The sequence below is a fragment of the Aspergillus uvarum genome (genome assembly GCF_003184745.1).
Source record: "Aspergillus uvarum CBS 121591 unplaced genomic scaffold BO82scaffold_62, whole genome shotgun sequence".
In the NCBI taxonomy this organism is placed as follows: Eukaryota; Fungi; Ascomycota; class Eurotiomycetes; order Eurotiales; family Aspergillaceae; genus Aspergillus; species Aspergillus uvarum.
The window spans coordinates 166566-183134 of NW_020291359.1; the positions used below are offsets into that span (position 1 = coordinate 166566).

The following is a 16569-nucleotide window of genomic DNA, read 5'->3' on the forward strand; positions in this document are numbered from 1 at the left end:
CTGGACCGCGGCAATCCTTCAATCCTGCCTAGAGATGTACTATGTACTGTACATACAGTCTGTGCCCTGCAAGTTGCGTTAGCGACCGTACTGTACCTACTGTTGTAGCACCTCGTGCACTTTCCGACCCATGCCCATGCTCAGAGCTCCTGGCTCTCTTTTTCTCTTTTGCTCCTCCGTGGCGTCGAATGATTTGCTCGGTTCCAAAAGAAATCTCGTAAATGACTGAGAGAGCCATGGCGACGAGAAAAGCTGTTTGTGCTTTTCTCTTAGAGACAAGACAAGAAATGATAATATGCTGGTACGGAGTACAGTACCCATGGGGGGCAATCCCAATTTTTCTGTCCTTCCCATTCTTTTTGCCGATTCCCCATTCCAACAACTCGCTCCGTCGGGTTCCGTCATACCCAAGTAGTAGCTGCGAATTAAGGACCAGGAAAGAGGGGGGTTCCCGCCCAGCCACAATAAACTGACTTCATTATTCTGCACTGTCCGCAAGACAGCAAGACTGGCCGTGCGGGAGACCTCTGCGGTAACTACTAGGTACTCCGTAGTAGCTAGCTAGCTTCACCTACTCACCTATCCGACCTTTCTTTCCCCTTCCCTTTTCCCTTCCCCATCTCATTTCAACTCCCATTCTTCACCCCATTTCCAGCCCTCTGCCCCCATACTCTTGTTTACATTCCATTCTTATCTTCGAACCTGACCCTAAATCTGATTTCCCATCTACCTCCCTTTCCTCCTTAGACCGGCAACGTCTTGGAATTGAAGCTTTCTCGGTGTGGAACCGACCCATAGCGGAACTTGCTTACGGTAAGTCGACCTTTGACTTTGTGCTATCCGCGGCCTTCCTCTGGTTCCCCCTCTTTCATGGCGTTTGCCTCCCTCTGAACCACCTCCCAAATCGAACCCAAAATCCACCTCGTCGCTGACCGGGAGATTTCCCACCACTGTCAACAGATCCTGTATTCAGTCCGATCCGCCGAGCGCTGAACCCTCCGTCGCCATGACGAACTTGAAGGAGCTGCGCATTCAACCGCGCATGTACAAGAAGCCACCTTTCTCGGTGGAGGTTCCCGGCGTGGAACCCGTCGAAGGAGAGACCATTCCTCGCCGACTGCCTATCGCGAAAGATGGGCTCCTCGAGCGGCCGGCCGAAGATGCCAGCACCACCTACGAGATCTTCCGTCGCTCCGCGCGGCTGTACGGAAACTCGAAGGCGGTCGGCACCCGTCGCCTGGTCAAGACCCACGTGGAGAAGAAGAAGGTGAAGAAGATCGTGGACGGTGTGGAAAAGGAGGTCGACAAGGAATGGACGTACTTCGAGATGAGCGGTTATACCTTCCTGACCTTCAACGAGTACGAGAAGCTGGCGCTTGAGCTGGGTAGCGGTTTGCGCAAACTCGGCTTGGAGAAGCCGGATAAAATCCATCTCTACGGCGCAACAAGGTACGCATGTAACTCAGCGGTGCTGATGGTAATATCATACGGGTGATGGGGAAACGCTAACTGTGGCGGTTTTGACAGTGCACATTGGCTGGCCATGTCACACGGTTCGTGCGCATGAACGTCTTCTTGTTGATGGACCACTTACTGATTGGATTGTCCTGTTACAGGTGCCGCATCCCAGTCGCTGACGGTTGTGACTGCGTATGACACCCTCGGCGAGGAAGGCTTGAAGCACTCCCTGGTTCAAACGTCCAGTCTCGCTATCTTCTGCGACCCTGGCCTCATCCCTTCGGTGGCTCACGTCCTCAAGGATGTGAAGTCAATCAAGCATGTCATCTACAACACCGATCAGGAAGTCAAGAAGGACGACCTGGACAAACTCAAGTCGGAGTTCGATTATCTGAATGTTATCAGCATCGAGGAATTGCGCAAGCTAGGCGAGGAGAACCCCGTGGACCCGGTGCCTCCCAGTCGCGAGGATCTGTGCTGTATCATGTACACTTCTGGTTCAACTGGACCTCCCAAGGGTGTCTCTTTGACCCAGGCTAACGTTGTCTCCGCATGTGAGTCCGCAAATCTAGTTAAGCTTCTTGCCCGATGCCCGCAGAACTGACCATAGCATAGGTGCGGGTATCCACGCGATTGTCGGACCCTACATCGGACCCTCTGATTCGCTTTTGACATACCTTCCTCAGGCCCATATCCTCGAATTCATGTTTGAGAACCTCTGCCTATTCTGGGGTGGTACTATGGGCTACGGAAACCCTCGCACTCTTTCCGACGCCTCTATGCGTAATTGCAAGGGTGATATTCGCGAACTGAAGCCCACGATTCTGGTTGGTGTACCGGCGGTGTGGGAGTCGGTCAAGAAGGGTGTTCTCAACAACCTGAACAAGAACAACTTCCTTGTCAGGGGCATGTTCTGGGGCGCCATGTCCGCCAAGAACTTCCTCATGACTGCTGGATTCCCTGGTGTGGACACGGGTGCTGGAATTCTCGATGCTGTTGTTTTCCGAAAGCTCAAGGAGGCGACCGGTGGCCGCTTGCGCATCATGATGAACGGCGGTGGACCCGTTTCTAAAGATACGCAGAAGTTCCTGTCCATGGCCATCGCTCCTATGATCAGCGGCTACGGGTTGACCGAAACGTCGGCAATGGGTGCCCTGAACGACCCTCTGGCCTGGAACCCGGACGCTCTGGGTGAAATTCCGGGTTCGATCGAAATGAAACTTGTGGACTTCCCCGATGCCGGCTACTTTGCCAAGAACAACCCGCCCCAGGGAGAGATCTACATCCGTGGCCCCAGTGTTAGCAGCTGCTATTGGGAGAACGAGGAAGAGACGAAGGAAGCGTTCACCGAAGACAGGTGGTTTAAGACAGGCGATATTGGCGAGTTCGACAAATACGGTCACATTAAGATTATTGACCGCAAGAAGAACTTGGTCAAGACTCTCAACGGCGAGTACATTGCCTTGGAGAAGCTCGAGTCTGTCTATCGGTCGTCTCCTGTGGTGGGCAACATTTGTGTCTACGCCGCCCAGGACCAAGACAAGCCGGTTGCCATCATCGTACCCCTTGAGCCCGCTTTGAAGAAGATCGCCAAGGATAATGGTATCGAGGGCGACAACCTGGAGACCCTGGCACACAATGAGAAGTTGAAGTCGATTGTCCTCAAGCAGCTTCAGGCTGCTGGCCGGGCCGGTGGTCTCAAGGGCATCGAGATCATCAACGGAGTCATTCTCTCCGACGAGGAGTGGACCCCTCAGAACGTAAGTCAAAACACGCGAACACACTTTCGTATATTTCTGCGGTATAACTAACATTCTTTGTGATTCAAACAGGGCTACATGACTGCCGCTCAGAAACTTCAGCGCAAAAAGATCCTGAATCGCTTCCAGGCCGATGTCGACCGTGCCTATGGCAAGAAATAGAGAGATTCCATGAGCCACTTCTCCTCTGTACTTCATTTCTTATGTGCTTTCCTTTGCCTTTTTTTTTTTTTTTTTTTTTTTGTTTCCTTATGTACTTCTCTAAACGGATATCCGCGCTGGTTGTCGTGATGCTGCATTGCCACTCGCCCCATCGCATGTTGTCTATCTGGCTTGCTCTAATTGAATGATCTTATCTGTAATTTTCGACGTGATATGTGTATATGTGATGGTCTTTATAACCCCCTCCCCTCCTCATGTACTCGGCGTATCACATTGCTCTTTCCTACAAAATTCTTTCAGGTTCTGTTTCTTTACCAGTCATTTTCGGCTTGTCTCTTTCAGGGTCAGGAAAGGTAGGTGAGGCTACTGGTACTGGATAATGGAACAGTTCGGTTCTTGCTCATTCACATTTTTAAAAAATGGTAGCATGGGCCAGTCAGTGACGTCGAAGCAACAAGACCTCGCGCGCCACATCAGTGCTGTATGTACTGTACTGTACCTGTTGCACTGCTTCTGTAGGCTTGAACCTATGTTAACACTTCAACCAAGTCACCCGCCAATCTCTCTTCCCATGAAGAGTAAAGCAGCACAAACACTAGGCTCTATACCAAGCCAACCCAAAATCCCAGAGAGCCAAATATCAATCCAGAAGTGCAACGAAAACGATAGGTATTTGACGTCGTTGCTATGTACCGAGTACAAGTTATCTGTATACAACTCCCGCTGGACCCCTTAGGTATCATCATACTAATCCGAATCAAGCCTAGCGTACGCCTTTCCCAAAGAGGCAAAGATCCTCCCACCGGCAGACCTACTACCTACCTGCCCACTTCGAATCAAGCTCCGTAATCCACTGCCAGTATATTGTCATCTACGGAAGGCCAGCTTGACTGCCGCGCAGGAATTGCTCGCTCTTTCGCTTTTGCTAACTTTCCTTACTGGAACTCTCGCGCTGCAATGTCGTTCTGGAGGTTCGTTCTGCTACCCTTTCACCCTTCCTGTCGGTTGTCGGTTTCGGGTTTGGAACCAAACTACGATTACGATCGTGCCATTCCTTCCTGGGGAAACGCACACTATTCACTTACCATACCTACCTTCCCTTCAATCTTTCTTTCACCTCTAGACTGACAGATTGTCTGATCGATTCTAGCTCGTACAAAAGCCTCTCCCCCAAGACGCGAGCCCTCTTCGGCGTCGGCGCCATGGCGTGGTCGGCGATTGGCCTGTGGGTGACGCCGCAGGTGGAGGGGGCGATGGGCCTGACCCCGACGCCCGAGGAACAGCAGGAGTTGGACCGGAAACTGTCGGTTCGGGTCTCGAGGATCGAGAGGGATTAAGGAATTTGACTGGATCTTGCGGTTCGACTTGGGGGGTATACCAAGGGGAGAGAGAGAGAGAGATGGGGGTTTTTATCTTTCTTAAGTCGGCCGGAGCTTGGGCTGAGCCCTGGCGGTCTGATCAAGGGGTTTCCGTTTCTCCGCGTACCGCCCAGGCTATACGCTGCATCCGAATTCAGAGCAAGGCGCGGGGGAAATGGGTTTCCAACAAAACCCCACAGGGAGAGCTGCTTGTGTGTACTCTGAGATGCAACCCCGGAAATTTTTCCCTGCCCAAGGCTTGTCATTTACCTGGCGAGGGAGCGGACTGGCAACACTGTCACATGAGCGTCTTGCAGCTCTTGCAGGCGGAGTGGGTGTTTGAGGCAAATTCAAGGAATGAGTCGACATGGTGGCGAATAAGGCATGAAGTGAGGGCTGGAGAGGAATGAAGCCAGGAGGGAGGGCGGTATGGCAGGCTGGGCGGCATATCGGTGCAGGGCACTGACTGAACTGGCATTCGGCAGAGGCATATTCTCGTCGCGTGTCGAGCCCTGTCAGAAGTTTGTTGATGGGACACAATATCCGAGAAAACCGTTTCGTGAAACAGAAGTCTTGACGCATGCAGTGTTGGGATGAAGGGTTGGGGACAACCATTATTAGTATGTTGATATAGGTGATCGAGAATATCGCTATGGTACCGTCGGTTCGAATAGGAACAGGGCTTGAAGAAGAACTACAACACTTCCTAAGTGAGAGCAAGCAAAGCAAATAAATCGAGAATGAGCATCAAAACATTCCATCCAGACAGCTGATTGGTCTTGGACGCAGTCACCAGATGCCTGGAAGTGAGCATCCGAAGTCTGAGCCCAGGAGTTTCGGGACTTAACCGCCCCGCCAGCATCGCAATGAGACTGGTCAACGCGAGGCCAGTGTTGACGCGAAGCGTAGCCCATACACACAAGGGGTGTGCATGATGGGTCTGTTTCTCTTCCTGCCAGGGATCTCAACCGGCCGTGGCCCATGGTCTCGGATTCAACACAAGCCCAGGCTGAAAACCAGACCCACGACTCAGGATCAACGGACATACAGATTACAAGGATCTCTTTTGCTTCAGATGTTTCCTGAGTTGTTGTCGCATGCAATTCGCCGAAAGCCCCTATTTCCCACATGAACCGCGCTAGACGATCAAGGACCCAGGCGTCCCTGTCGCCTTTTTCGTGGTGGCCGGGTAAATTCGAAGCAACAGTGGCCCGCCACATTGACCGTTGGTTGAACTGTGCAAGGCGATAGGCTTCATGCCTTGCTCAAGGATCAGAGATGATGCGGTGAAACTACGAAAGGTTCGGATTCAACGCGATAGTCGCACCACGCTTCGGAAAGGTGTCGTGGCCGGAAGACAACGCGGCGGTTCATGTTGGATGCTTTTTCCAGAAGCGGGCGGAAATTCTCGTCTTCACCATTGTTCATCCATGGCTGACTTCTTGTGGCTCACAGAAGGGCCCGGAGCCGATCGTTTTCTGTCGGACCCTTTCCCTCCTCCCTACTCCCTTGTACGACGTGCATGGTGGGCTATCCTGGGGAAGCTTTATTGCGCCGAGACTGTCTGGCTTCGGTAGCCATGGCACCCCCACTTGCCACCGTTTAGAATCGACAAGCCATTGGAATGAAAACAATCGGGTCGGACTAATGTGATCTCTGATGGTGTCTCGGCTGCTGCAGGCTGGACCAGCTGCATCTGGATCTAGGAATGATTGCTGTATCCTGATTTTTGAAATCAGATGAGAGAACGGGGCTTGAGCATGTATGTATGTGGGTTAGAAAACAAGTTGATGGCAAGAGAGCAGGGTATCGAGTATTCCCTTTTTGGCACTTCCTGTTTATTGCCCATTTCGAGAAAGAATAATTAAATAAAGTCTCTTTCTCATTGCGGATCCACATGCTGAAACCTCAAGAGGCAAAGCTATCCCAAGAGTGGTGGAGGGAAGGGAAGTTCAAGCACCCATGTCTGCATTTGCAGACCGCCTACAGCAGCTTGTAGTGTACTGTACATAAATGAGATCGTCTGGAACGGCACCGGAACGTGCCGAGAGCGGTAAGTTAGTGGAGGCAGCAGCCAGCCAGCACTCCATAGAATCTTGAATGGGTAAAGTCCTACCCAGTGAGTAATGTATGTACTGTACCTGGAGTACAGTACTTTTAGAGTTTACCGCAACACCGTCTGTCTGGCCACTATTGAGCGGTGCATCGTACCGTGTGTTGGGATCAAGAGGGGGAGCGAGAGCGAGCGCTAAGCCCTTACGAGAGGCAAAAAGAGTGGGAAAGATGCGGGTTTCCGAACGCGATTCCATCAGCGGCCTAATGTATGTCCGGTCGATCATGGAACGCATCGGGTGGGCGATCATCGCATTAGTCGCATGTTCCTTTTTTGACGTCGCTCCAGTCTTGTCATCCGCAGCTGGGGAAGAAGGAAATGCATCCCGGACCGCGCGTATCGGTCGGTGAATTGAGGACCGAGAGACGGAAATATACTGGACTGAAATGAAACGCGGTGGACGAGACTGGTACTGTACTGAATCGAGATCGGAGGGTTAAGGGGGGGATGAGGGGGGTGCAAGCAAGCCCGTTGAGCCGCAAAGGAAGTCCAAGATGAAGCCGGGCAAACTGAAAACTAGTGGTTCATTGACTGTATGACTGTACCGTACTCCACTTTCTCCACTCATCAACCACAACAACAAAACAACGAGAAGGAAGAAGAACAAAGAAGAGAGGGAAAGCAAAGCACTGGAAATGGCGGGCCAGGGAACTGGAAGAGGAAAAGGAGGTGAGATTGACTCAAGGAAGTTAAGAGTTAGTATGGGCAGCTGCTGCTGGTGGCCGGCCGCCAAACTTGGCAGGTACCGTACCGTCCGCCGACCATCCATTGTACGGAGTATGTACACAAAGTAACTTGGACAGTACACACACATACTACTAGGTACTTACGTTTGGCGGTATGGAAGGAAAGTCTTTGTCGATTTTCCTCATCATCAATCATCGACCATCATTGGGGCTGACTGAGCTCGTCTGACTCTGTCCCTTCCCGACTCCTCCCCTCTCCTTCTATTTCCTATTGCTGTTGTTTCTGTTTCTTGGAGTCTCCCCGAGACCCTCCAATCCTTTTCGCCTCCTTGGTCATCTTGTGTCCATTGGACTGATCGGGGAACGGCGCATGGCAAATTGAGCCTGGGGGAGATCAACTCCAGCCTTTTCGACCAAGATGCACATCCGTCTTCCCCCCCCCCTCCCTGCTCCTATCACAAACGGATACCAGCCAGATGTCCACTTTCCAATTGCCTCCACTACCAGGCTTGTTCATTTGCTTCTTTGAGTCTGGATCAAATTCGGTTCTTTTTTGTTCTTTTTTATTTGCTTTTTCCCGTACACTCTCGATCCTCCCTCCCCCCCCCATGTCGGTTTGACATGCATCATTAGGTTGGCCTGACAGCGGCGACCCTCCAATTAGTCCTAAGTAGGGCAACATATCGGAGAATTTTTCACCCCCGCCAGAGCCAATAATTGGGCCGCGAAGGTTGCATTTCCCTGTTTCTTGGGTTTTCTCGTGCATTTGCTCAGACTTCATGCGTTTGTTATCCCTATTATCGGGGTTTCTTATCGCGGAACGGATTCTGTCTCCCTGAGATAATACCCTGGGAGGTGGCAAGCCCTTGCTGGCTTACTTCTCCTCGCAGGTAAGTACAAAAACAAAAAGAAATGAAACAGATGGGCTAGGTTAGAGGCGGAACCTTAGCAAACTAGAATAAGCGAGCTCCGCAACAAAGAAAAAAAAAAGGCTCACATAGGTTAGCTCTCTCGAGTAATCAATGCAATTTCGCTCGCTTTGGCTACATGTCAAATGTCAATGAACTCAAGCTGTCAGTCTATATCGAACACATAGAAGGCTTTGTTCGGAAAGTCCATCGCAAGCAGCCGAAAATCTTTTCTTTTTCCCACCCGGAAAAATAGTTCACAACAATTCACACGGAAAGAGAAACAGACAAGAGACAAGAAGAAGGATTGAGAAAAGGAAGGAGACAAGAACGGCAGAAGAGAGGCCAGAATGAACCGTCAAGTTTGATCCTCCCGAGGCCTTGAATAGCAAAGATATAGTGATAGTGTGTGAGCTTTCAATGAGAGAAGGCTGAGAATAGAAGAGAAGGGATGTAGGAGGCGATACAAGGAGAAACACAGTCCACAGGACTAGAGGTCAAGATTCATAAAGGAGCGTAACGGAAAGAGTAAGACGGGGTCAAGCCGGAAACGCCAACTGCTAAGCGCACAGACTCTGGGAATTTGAAAAGCGACCGTAAGGACTGCCGTCGCTGGCACGCGTTGAATAGACAGGATCATACCCACTGCTCGTGGAATGATGAAAGAGATTTGGAGCCATTCGAGAAGGTTGTTTTAGATAATGCGACGACTCATGCTGGTCGTTGGGAACAAACGAGACCATAGGGTCGTAAGTGTCCGCGAACCCGCTGCCGGTTTCGTCGCTGCTTTTAGTGATTGAGTCGTAGTCAAAAGACGGTAGGTGGTGGCGGTACTGGCTGCCGGGCTTTCGGCCATTCAGAACATTGTAGCCAGGATCCTGATATGAATCTATACTAGTCGTACTTTTCATCGAATCCATAGGGTCCATCGTCTCCGTAATGAGCCCCAGGTCAAACGCTGATGACGAAGATGAAGATATATGCGGGCTTTCGCTGAGCGGTGACTGGTCTGCCGCTGTCATTTGATGGTAATTTGTTCGAGGATAATGTGGACCGCCGCGGTGAGAAGAGTCGTACGGCATTAAGGTCAAGTGAGACCGTGCAGCCTGTCCTATCCCCGGGGGCAGGACAGCGCCTCCGGTGCCGTCGCCCGAGCCACCACTTCCCCCGTCTGGGCCCATGCTCGTTGAGCTATCGCGTCGGCCGTCTTTGTAATGGCCCGGGGAACGACCACGAACGACCATGGGGTGAGAAAGTCGGCGGGCTATCTTAAACCATTGGGTCTCAGTTCCACCCACCGGATGGGAGACTTCTGCATATAGCTCTACTACCAAATTGTAGTATTGCTGTTGAGCCCGCCGCTTGCCATTGTTTGCCGTTGCTTTCTGAAATTGGATGCGTTCAAAAGTGTGTTGTGTCGGGGGCTGGGACGGCTGTGGGGCCCCAGCGTACGTCGCAGTATACTCCATCGGTATTCCAGCCGACTGTGTGAGTGAGTAGCCGTGAGGACTGCTGCTGGATGCCCCGCCGTGGCCCAGGGCTAACGGCGAAGGTTGGCACGGTTGAAGCACGATCTTCCCTGGTTTTCTTTCCGATTGCTTGTCTCGTTTCGGGGTGTGCTGAACCAGCTCTCGAGGCTCCCCGCATTGTGCATTTACTATTGCCGAGATAGACATAGAAAATGACAAGATGCGCTCTGCCGTTGATTGCTCGGAGAATTTGAGGTAAAGGGGACCGTGAGGCATAGGGCATAAGGAGAAGGAACACGAGACAGAGAAATAATTGCGGCGATAGCAGGTCCACTTTTCGTCCACTTGGAAAAATCCCTTGTGAATTTTCGCCTGTATCTCGGGTCTGATTGTTTGATTGCCCGAGATGATAGGGTGAATGACATTGGTCTCATGAAACGGAGGCGCATCTGTCATGGGCTGCGCCAAGCGCTGAACAGGATCGATCAGCAGATTTGTTGTCTGCCCGAAAAGAGAACGCTCGACATGACCTTCGAGTGCTCTTGGTGTTGTCGTATACGGGGCCGTCCTACCCATCTCGGGTAGGGCAGACAATGATGGGAACGTTCCGCGATGAAGTGCATAGCCTGAATAATTGTCGGATCTCCCCACCGAAATTGCAGTGGCTTGCGATGGTACGCTGGGCGGCATGTTGGCCGGTGGTTGACTAAATGGATCCCAAAATTTTCTTATCAATCAACCCATGTTGAGAACAAATCATCGTGTAAGTAGACAGACTTACAGCGCAGGAGGAACTCGATGGGATCTAAAATCTGAAATTCTACCATAGGATAGGCCGGGTGAATGTGAGTAGATAGAATTGGATGTGGAAGAGAAGGTCTCTGCTAGGAACCCCACTCGTTAGCTAGGAGCTCAAACAGCCAAAGACAAAGAGCGGATGGCTAGGACGAGATGGAGACAAACCAGAGCACGAGTCAGTAGGGCTCATAATCATGCTTGGAGACGCTGCGTAGCTGTGAGTCTATTTAGTCATAATGCTGTGTTGATGGGGGAGGTGTCAAAAAGTCTGGAGAGGATGGCGGCAACGAGGGCCAAAATAAGATAGGACAACAGAAAGGCCAAGTATAGTTCATTGGCTTCCAACGCATCATGATTGCAAGGCATGTATTAGCGTATCAGAAGCGAGGCGAAGGATCCAAGGATGTGACCAGGGAGCAACAAGTCAATGCACTCTGCAAGCAACAGGCTACCAGACCCAAACTTTTGATGAAATAAGGATAGCAGGCCGAAACGGAATATCAGAAGGAATCGGGGAAATAAACATGAGATAATAATAGGACAAGTATTCAGAGGTTGAAAGCAAGAAGATCCAATCCAGAATAATCAATAAAATAGGAAAACTAATAATAAGGACTAATCCAAAGAGGCAGAAGCAGCAGGACAGCAACACAGAGAGAAGGTAGGGTGGTGAGTTGAACAGCGAGCTACTCGGTAGTCAGGCTGTTTGGACATAAGGAAATGCTGCAACTAGTGGCTGCAAGCGGGACAAGTGGAGCACGAGGATAGCCTGGGTTGAAAGAGAACTGAACTTACGGTACATCCTGCAGTGCAGTCTGCTGTGTGTTGTATCGCAACCCGTTGGTAGCAGGTATTGAGACAGGCTGCGCGAGAGGATGGCCAACGGCGCCACCTCTCCGGGTAGTTTCTTCTTCATCCATTGGGAAAGCTGTCGATCCAGAAAACGGCCGTTGCGCCCCCGCGTAGTCTCCGTCAGTATCGAGGGGACCATCCAGTGGAAACGAGTTTTGCAAAAGGGTCGCTGACATTAAACCCATAGTTAGCATGGTAGCTTTGGATAGTTGCCAGCGAGGGTAGAAAATTGGAGGAGAGCATGATGAAATAGATAGGGAAGGAAAGACATAGAGAAATACCACCACCACAATGGGTCTCTCTCTCTCCCTAACTTAGAAAGCGCGCGCGCGCGAGAGAGAGAGGAGGCAGTGGGTGAGACTGAGAAGTAAAAAAGTCAAAAAAAAAAGAAAGGAAAGGAAAGAAAAAGAAAAAGAAAAAGAAAAAGAAAAAGAAAAAGAAAAAGAAAAAGAAATGAAAAGGAATATGAAAAAGGAAATGAAAATGAATAATAGTATTTGACAAAAAGGTACAAGAAGATTTAGCTTCCGCCAGACCAGCATGGAGGAAAGGGTTCAACTTCACTCCCTGTCAGCCAAGGAAGTAGGAAGCAGTAATCCTTGATGTCATGCGAATTCAAGGAAATCGGGCATTCTGAGATTGTGTAACCGAAATAGAAGCTTGAAGTGTAGGTAGAAAAAAAAAAAAACAAAAGAGAATCTTAACGTCACCCTCCCCTCCGGATGTAGATCGGCTGCCTGTCAGAAGTAATCGCAACTGGGGGGAGGTCACGAGCCCAGTCGGCCGCTGAGACCGCATCATGGAATTGACAGAAATCTTGCCAGATGCCAGGGTAAGGAATGTCGGGCAAATAAGAGACAGAACCACTTACAATGATTCATTGGAAAAAGCCACAGAAGGGTAACTACCTCGAAAGATAGAAAACCTCTCTAAGGATAAGCGAAAAATAGAGGAGAGCAGGGGAAAATAAGAAAAATTATAAAACCGGTGATGATAAAAGAAGAAGAGTCACAAAGATCAATAGATAAACTTTTGAGGATTTAGCGACTAAGGCTCAAAGACGGGTTCGTGCCTGGGGCGTCTTTGATTTTGATTGCCAGCCTAAGCTGAGCAGCGACGAAAGGACCCTGTCAACACTAGGCCTGGATGACACTAAACAGGGTATGCTTAAGCCGTGAGAGCCTAACTAATAGACGCTGTCAGTGAGGCCTGCCCGTAAGGCTTGCAACCGCGCGGTTTGGAACAGGTCGTCGCTCTTACCCGGAGGTATTGTCCGCCTTCAGCGTCCTGGTCGAGCAATAGGATCCTAGCTTCAAGGCAGCAGCGCTAAGTTAATCTATTAGGGACACTTGCTAGAGAAACTGAAAGCATAGAGCAATGAAATCTCGAAGAAAACGACCAGACCCATCAAGCAGGCCTGTCGTTTGAATTTCCTGCAAAGAGATATAAAATGAAGGGGGGTTGTGTTTGTGAAATAACAGCAGCAGACCAGTGGAAAGGAAATGGGCTCGGAAGAGCTGAAAGCAATAAACAGCATGGATAGGAAGAAGAAGAGAAAAAAGAAAAGAAAACATGAAAGCAGCATCACACATGCCCTCGAGGACAGTGACTAAGAAGACATGGAGTCCTTTGGCAAGTTTATGAACGGTACAGGAATATTGACGTGGACCATGAACGGAGCCAATACAGCCCTGTTGCTAGCCATCGCGCTGCAGATGTCCAGCAGGTCTTGACGAAAGTCTTCCAAGACACCAAAGCTTGCAGGTTTCATGCAGCCAGTGACATCTCCATGACATGAGTCATGGCCTTGAGAAGCATCACCAGGAATGACATTGTCTCGGCTCCGAAGGGAAGCGTAGTTTCAAGGCCGAACTCCTAAGGAGGAAAACGAGAGGGGGAAGACAAGAGGCGCGGAGACTCCCAATGCGAGAGAACAGGAAAACAGAGATGATGGGACTTACTGGAATGCGCTCAGCTCAGCAAAGGGAGAGTATCTTGCATCAGTTGATGCAGGCTTTCATTCTCAGCTGCAACCCTATGTATATGTAGATCGGTTGTCTCAAAAAGTCGGTAGTCCACGTCAAGAGGTCGGCTGTTGGAGACAATAGAGTCCTGCTCCTCGGGAGATTAAATAGAAGACCTGACGCAGGGCTCGGAAGGTCGAGGTTTGTTGAGACCGTTTTCCAGTGCCGAATAATTCAGAGGAAAGGGCAGGGCTGCACTGATAGTAGTTGCGAGGGATCTGCTCGCTTGATATGGGTTTTTGGATGTTGGATGAAGATGCTTTGCTCACGGTTCCTCCTCCTGTCCACACCCTCAAGACGCGCACTCAATCACCGTTGTCTACCTAGGCTGACCCCTTCACGGCACCCAATGAGCGACCCTGGTAGATGTGCGGCGGAAATGGTCTGCAGAGGATCGTTGTGCACAAGCCCTGAAGCTCCAGGTTACCCATTTAAGCTTGAGAACAAATACCACCCTCGCCACGAGTTTGCTGTTGAGCTAGACCATGCCAGGGCCAAAAAGTTTCCTTGTTCCAACTTCACTGTTGCGTGGATCAAGAATAAAGAACAGTGGATTACAATGGTACACCTAGTCTTTGAGGAGAAGCTTATGTCTTCCTGGTGTGCAGGTTGAGAGATAAAAGCCTTGTGCTGTTCAATGCTGATCTTACTCCTCTGGCTTGTTCTCTGTTGATGCTGCCTGTCTGTCTGTCTTGCGACGCGTGTGCCCTCAAATCTGAACTTCCCTCTCTTCGACACGTTCTCATCCGCAAATTGATGCGCATCGATTTCTTTTCTTTTTCGACTCAAGGACGAAAAAGGAAAGAAAGTAAACCCCTCAACCAGAAACAGAGCAACGACCTTCAAGGGAAAGATTGACGTCTCATCCCAACTAGTGCAGGAAAGATTAAAAAACGCAAAAGAAAAAGGCAGAAAAAAAGCTGGACCCTGTCAAAAACCGTTGGAGACACACAACATTGGCCAGCTTCCATGTGACATCTCTCTGACCCAAGTCCAGACAAACTTAGCGCTGCACAAACTCAGTATGGAATGAACTCCAACTTCAACATAGTTCGACTGGCAGCTTGATTGGTGAATTGTTCTATACTCCATACAGAACATTACTGTTGAAGTCAGCTGTCCTAGTGTGTGAACACCCGACGAACGGCAGAGTGCAGCAAGACCGAATAAGATGGTACTAGAACCGATTCGCGGCGATCATTGCCCCGGGAATCCGTGCAGACCCCAGTCCCATGATGGGGATTGCCGATAATACTACTGAGCTTGGGCAGATGCAGTTAGCCAATAGCTCTTATGGTCGACGACGAAGGGTCGATGTGCGCCATCTAGCCATACCGTGCCAGGTAGATGATCCCAAGGGGGAAAAAAAAGAAGCCATGTTCAAGAGATGCCGCCTCTTTACGATTACTTCCCTCGCAATCTTCGAATATTCTCATGGCACGAGCAACAGCGATTCTTGCATGAATAGAGGGCGATCGTCAGATTTCGATCCAACGGTCGATTTTGAATACCCTAACCCCGTGGTGGTTGTCCGCTCACCGACATAGCCTGAGAGAGCCATGACTTCAGATATGCAGCCTGTATAAACTGCATTGGCATGGTTAATATGCCTCTTTTGATTCGTGTGGATATTTCGACCGAATCGCATGCACTTCAGCGACAACGACCCCTTTCCAGTCTTACCGATTCTCGGTGTGGAGCGTACATGTGCTGCGCACAGCATGTTTTCCAGAATCGATTAGGCCCACTGCCAGGTAAGACAGCCTAAGTGACTTCACTGGATCTGGAAAGGAATGAGGTTTGCGGGAGTGGGAGGCTTTTTCTTTTTTTTTTTCCCCATCTGGATATTTTGGTCAATGTTTTCTTATTTCTTCCCCTCTCTCGCGTTCCCCCTCTTTCCTCCTAATGGGAGAGGTTTTCTGTGGCTGGATGATCGGCCAGGCCTGCAGGAAGCTAGTTGGTCCAGATGTGATATGCACGGTGCTGAAATAAGCCGCCAAGAAGAAATCATTGGTAGTGTCCGAGTGAGATTTTCCCCTCGAAGCCAGTCATTGAAGGACTGTAAATTCTGGGTACAGAGTCAGTCACTAGTGGAGGATGGATGTCGTGCAGGATGTGCCCGCGGGATGCGGCGCGATTCCCATAGTAACCTTGACCAGGGGGTGGGGGTAGGGGGGTCGAGAGTCAAGGACTCAAGACAATACTGGGACGTGAAGGACGTTGCATTTCAAGCCAGGGTTAAAACTGACTTAAAGGGCTGGGCCCGCTGATTGAAATAATGATCTATCGATGGATCCATGGTTGAAAGGAGATACGGGTATGATCTCACGCGCGTCTCAGAATGAGAATGAGATCTCTCTACTAATAGAGAGAAATCGAGAACTCTGCCAATGCCCATCTACAAATCCACTGAGATCTTCAGGACAAACAATTGGACCTGGTGATTGCAGGGATGCATTTTCCATAATCCTGATCGCGGATATAAAAGCAAGAACTGAACAGTTGTGGGAGGCTAAACCGAACCCGGCACAATCACATTACACTGGAGATGGATGTATAGGGACCGACCGTACTAACTGGAAGTTACTGAGTAGTCCCAGCCGTACTTTAGTCTATCAATTAATTCAATCAACCAACTACTGGGTGACTGGGCCATGGGCAAATCCTCTTAGTGCCGGGAGGGATCATGGCACGTGCAGGATATTGCTGGAAAGGGATTAGCGTCATGTCGGCGGGTACCTTCTCAGTTACAACCATTGATTGTTATTATTGCACCAACGACCAACAACCGATTCGGTCGTCCGTCTCCTCCACCATTTTTCCTCTTTTATGGCTGATCATGAAAGTCAGCGCCAGTGCGGTGTCATCTTTCTTTATCAGAGCAGGAATTGATCTCTGTTGATCCTGGTAACGATGGAACGATAGAACAAAAGCCGGGTACCGACGACGCCCCGAACATCTCCTTCCTCTGCTACTCCGTA

General features: G+C 50.1%; 6 protein-coding genes across 6 annotated transcripts; 2 read left to right on the forward strand and 4 right to left on the reverse strand.

The window, feature by feature from the left end:
• The first annotated feature begins 707 nt into the window (after window positions 1-707).
• Window positions 708-3438, forward strand: faa4 (long-chain fatty acid-CoA ligase FAA1). Its single transcript, XM_025636133.1, has 6 exons — window positions 708-813; window positions 961-1449; window positions 1528-1553; window positions 1617-2012; window positions 2074-3218; window positions 3291-3438. The coding sequence occupies exons 2-6, from the start codon at window positions 1007-1009 to the stop codon at window positions 3378-3380; spliced, it is 2100 nt and encodes a 699-aa protein (XP_025488107.1). The 5' UTR covers window positions 708-813; window positions 961-1006; the 3' UTR covers window positions 3381-3438.
• An 899-nt stretch (window positions 3439-4337) lies between these two features.
• On the forward strand, window positions 4338-4717 carry BO82DRAFT_405777 (uncharacterized protein; the record flags this gene model as incomplete). Its single annotated transcript, XM_025639516.1, has 2 exons — window positions 4338-4351; window positions 4531-4717. 2 exons carry the CDS (start codon window positions 4338-4340, stop codon window positions 4715-4717), a joined length of 201 nt encoding a protein of 66 aa, XP_025488108.1.
• Window positions 4718-5268: 551 nt separating this feature from the next.
• Window positions 5269-6324, reverse strand: BO82DRAFT_171048 (uncharacterized protein). The gene has a single exon (XM_025630347.1). The coding sequence runs from the start codon at window positions 5956-5958 to the stop codon at window positions 5389-5391; it is 570 nt and encodes a 189-aa protein (XP_025488109.1). The 5' UTR covers window positions 5959-6324; the 3' UTR covers window positions 5269-5388.
• Window positions 6325-7119: 795 nt separating this feature from the next.
• On the reverse strand, window positions 7120-7662 carry BO82DRAFT_171070 (uncharacterized protein). The gene has a single exon (XM_025630348.1). It carries the CDS (start codon window positions 7618-7620, stop codon window positions 7288-7290), a length of 333 nt encoding a protein of 110 aa, XP_025488110.1. The 5' UTR covers window positions 7621-7662; the 3' UTR covers window positions 7120-7287.
• A 999-nt stretch (window positions 7663-8661) lies between these two features.
• Window positions 8662-11158, reverse strand: BO82DRAFT_171078 (NDT80 / PhoG like DNA-binding family protein). The gene is made up of 3 exons (XM_025630349.1): window positions 10878-11158; window positions 10696-10795; window positions 8662-10620 (listed from the first exon to the last, which is right to left on the reverse strand). Exons 1-3 carry the CDS (start codon window positions 10906-10908, stop codon window positions 9006-9008), a joined length of 1746 nt encoding a protein of 581 aa, XP_025488111.1. The 5' UTR covers window positions 10909-11158; the 3' UTR covers window positions 8662-9005.
• Window positions 11159-11503: 345 nt separating this feature from the next.
• On the reverse strand, window positions 11504-11707 carry BO82DRAFT_269718 (uncharacterized protein; the record flags this gene model as incomplete). The annotated part of the gene is made up of 1 exon (XM_025630970.1): window positions 11504-11707. A coding segment is annotated over one exon (204 nt), but the record flags the coding sequence as incomplete, so codon positions are not given.
• Window positions 11708-16569: the final 4862 nt, after the last annotated feature.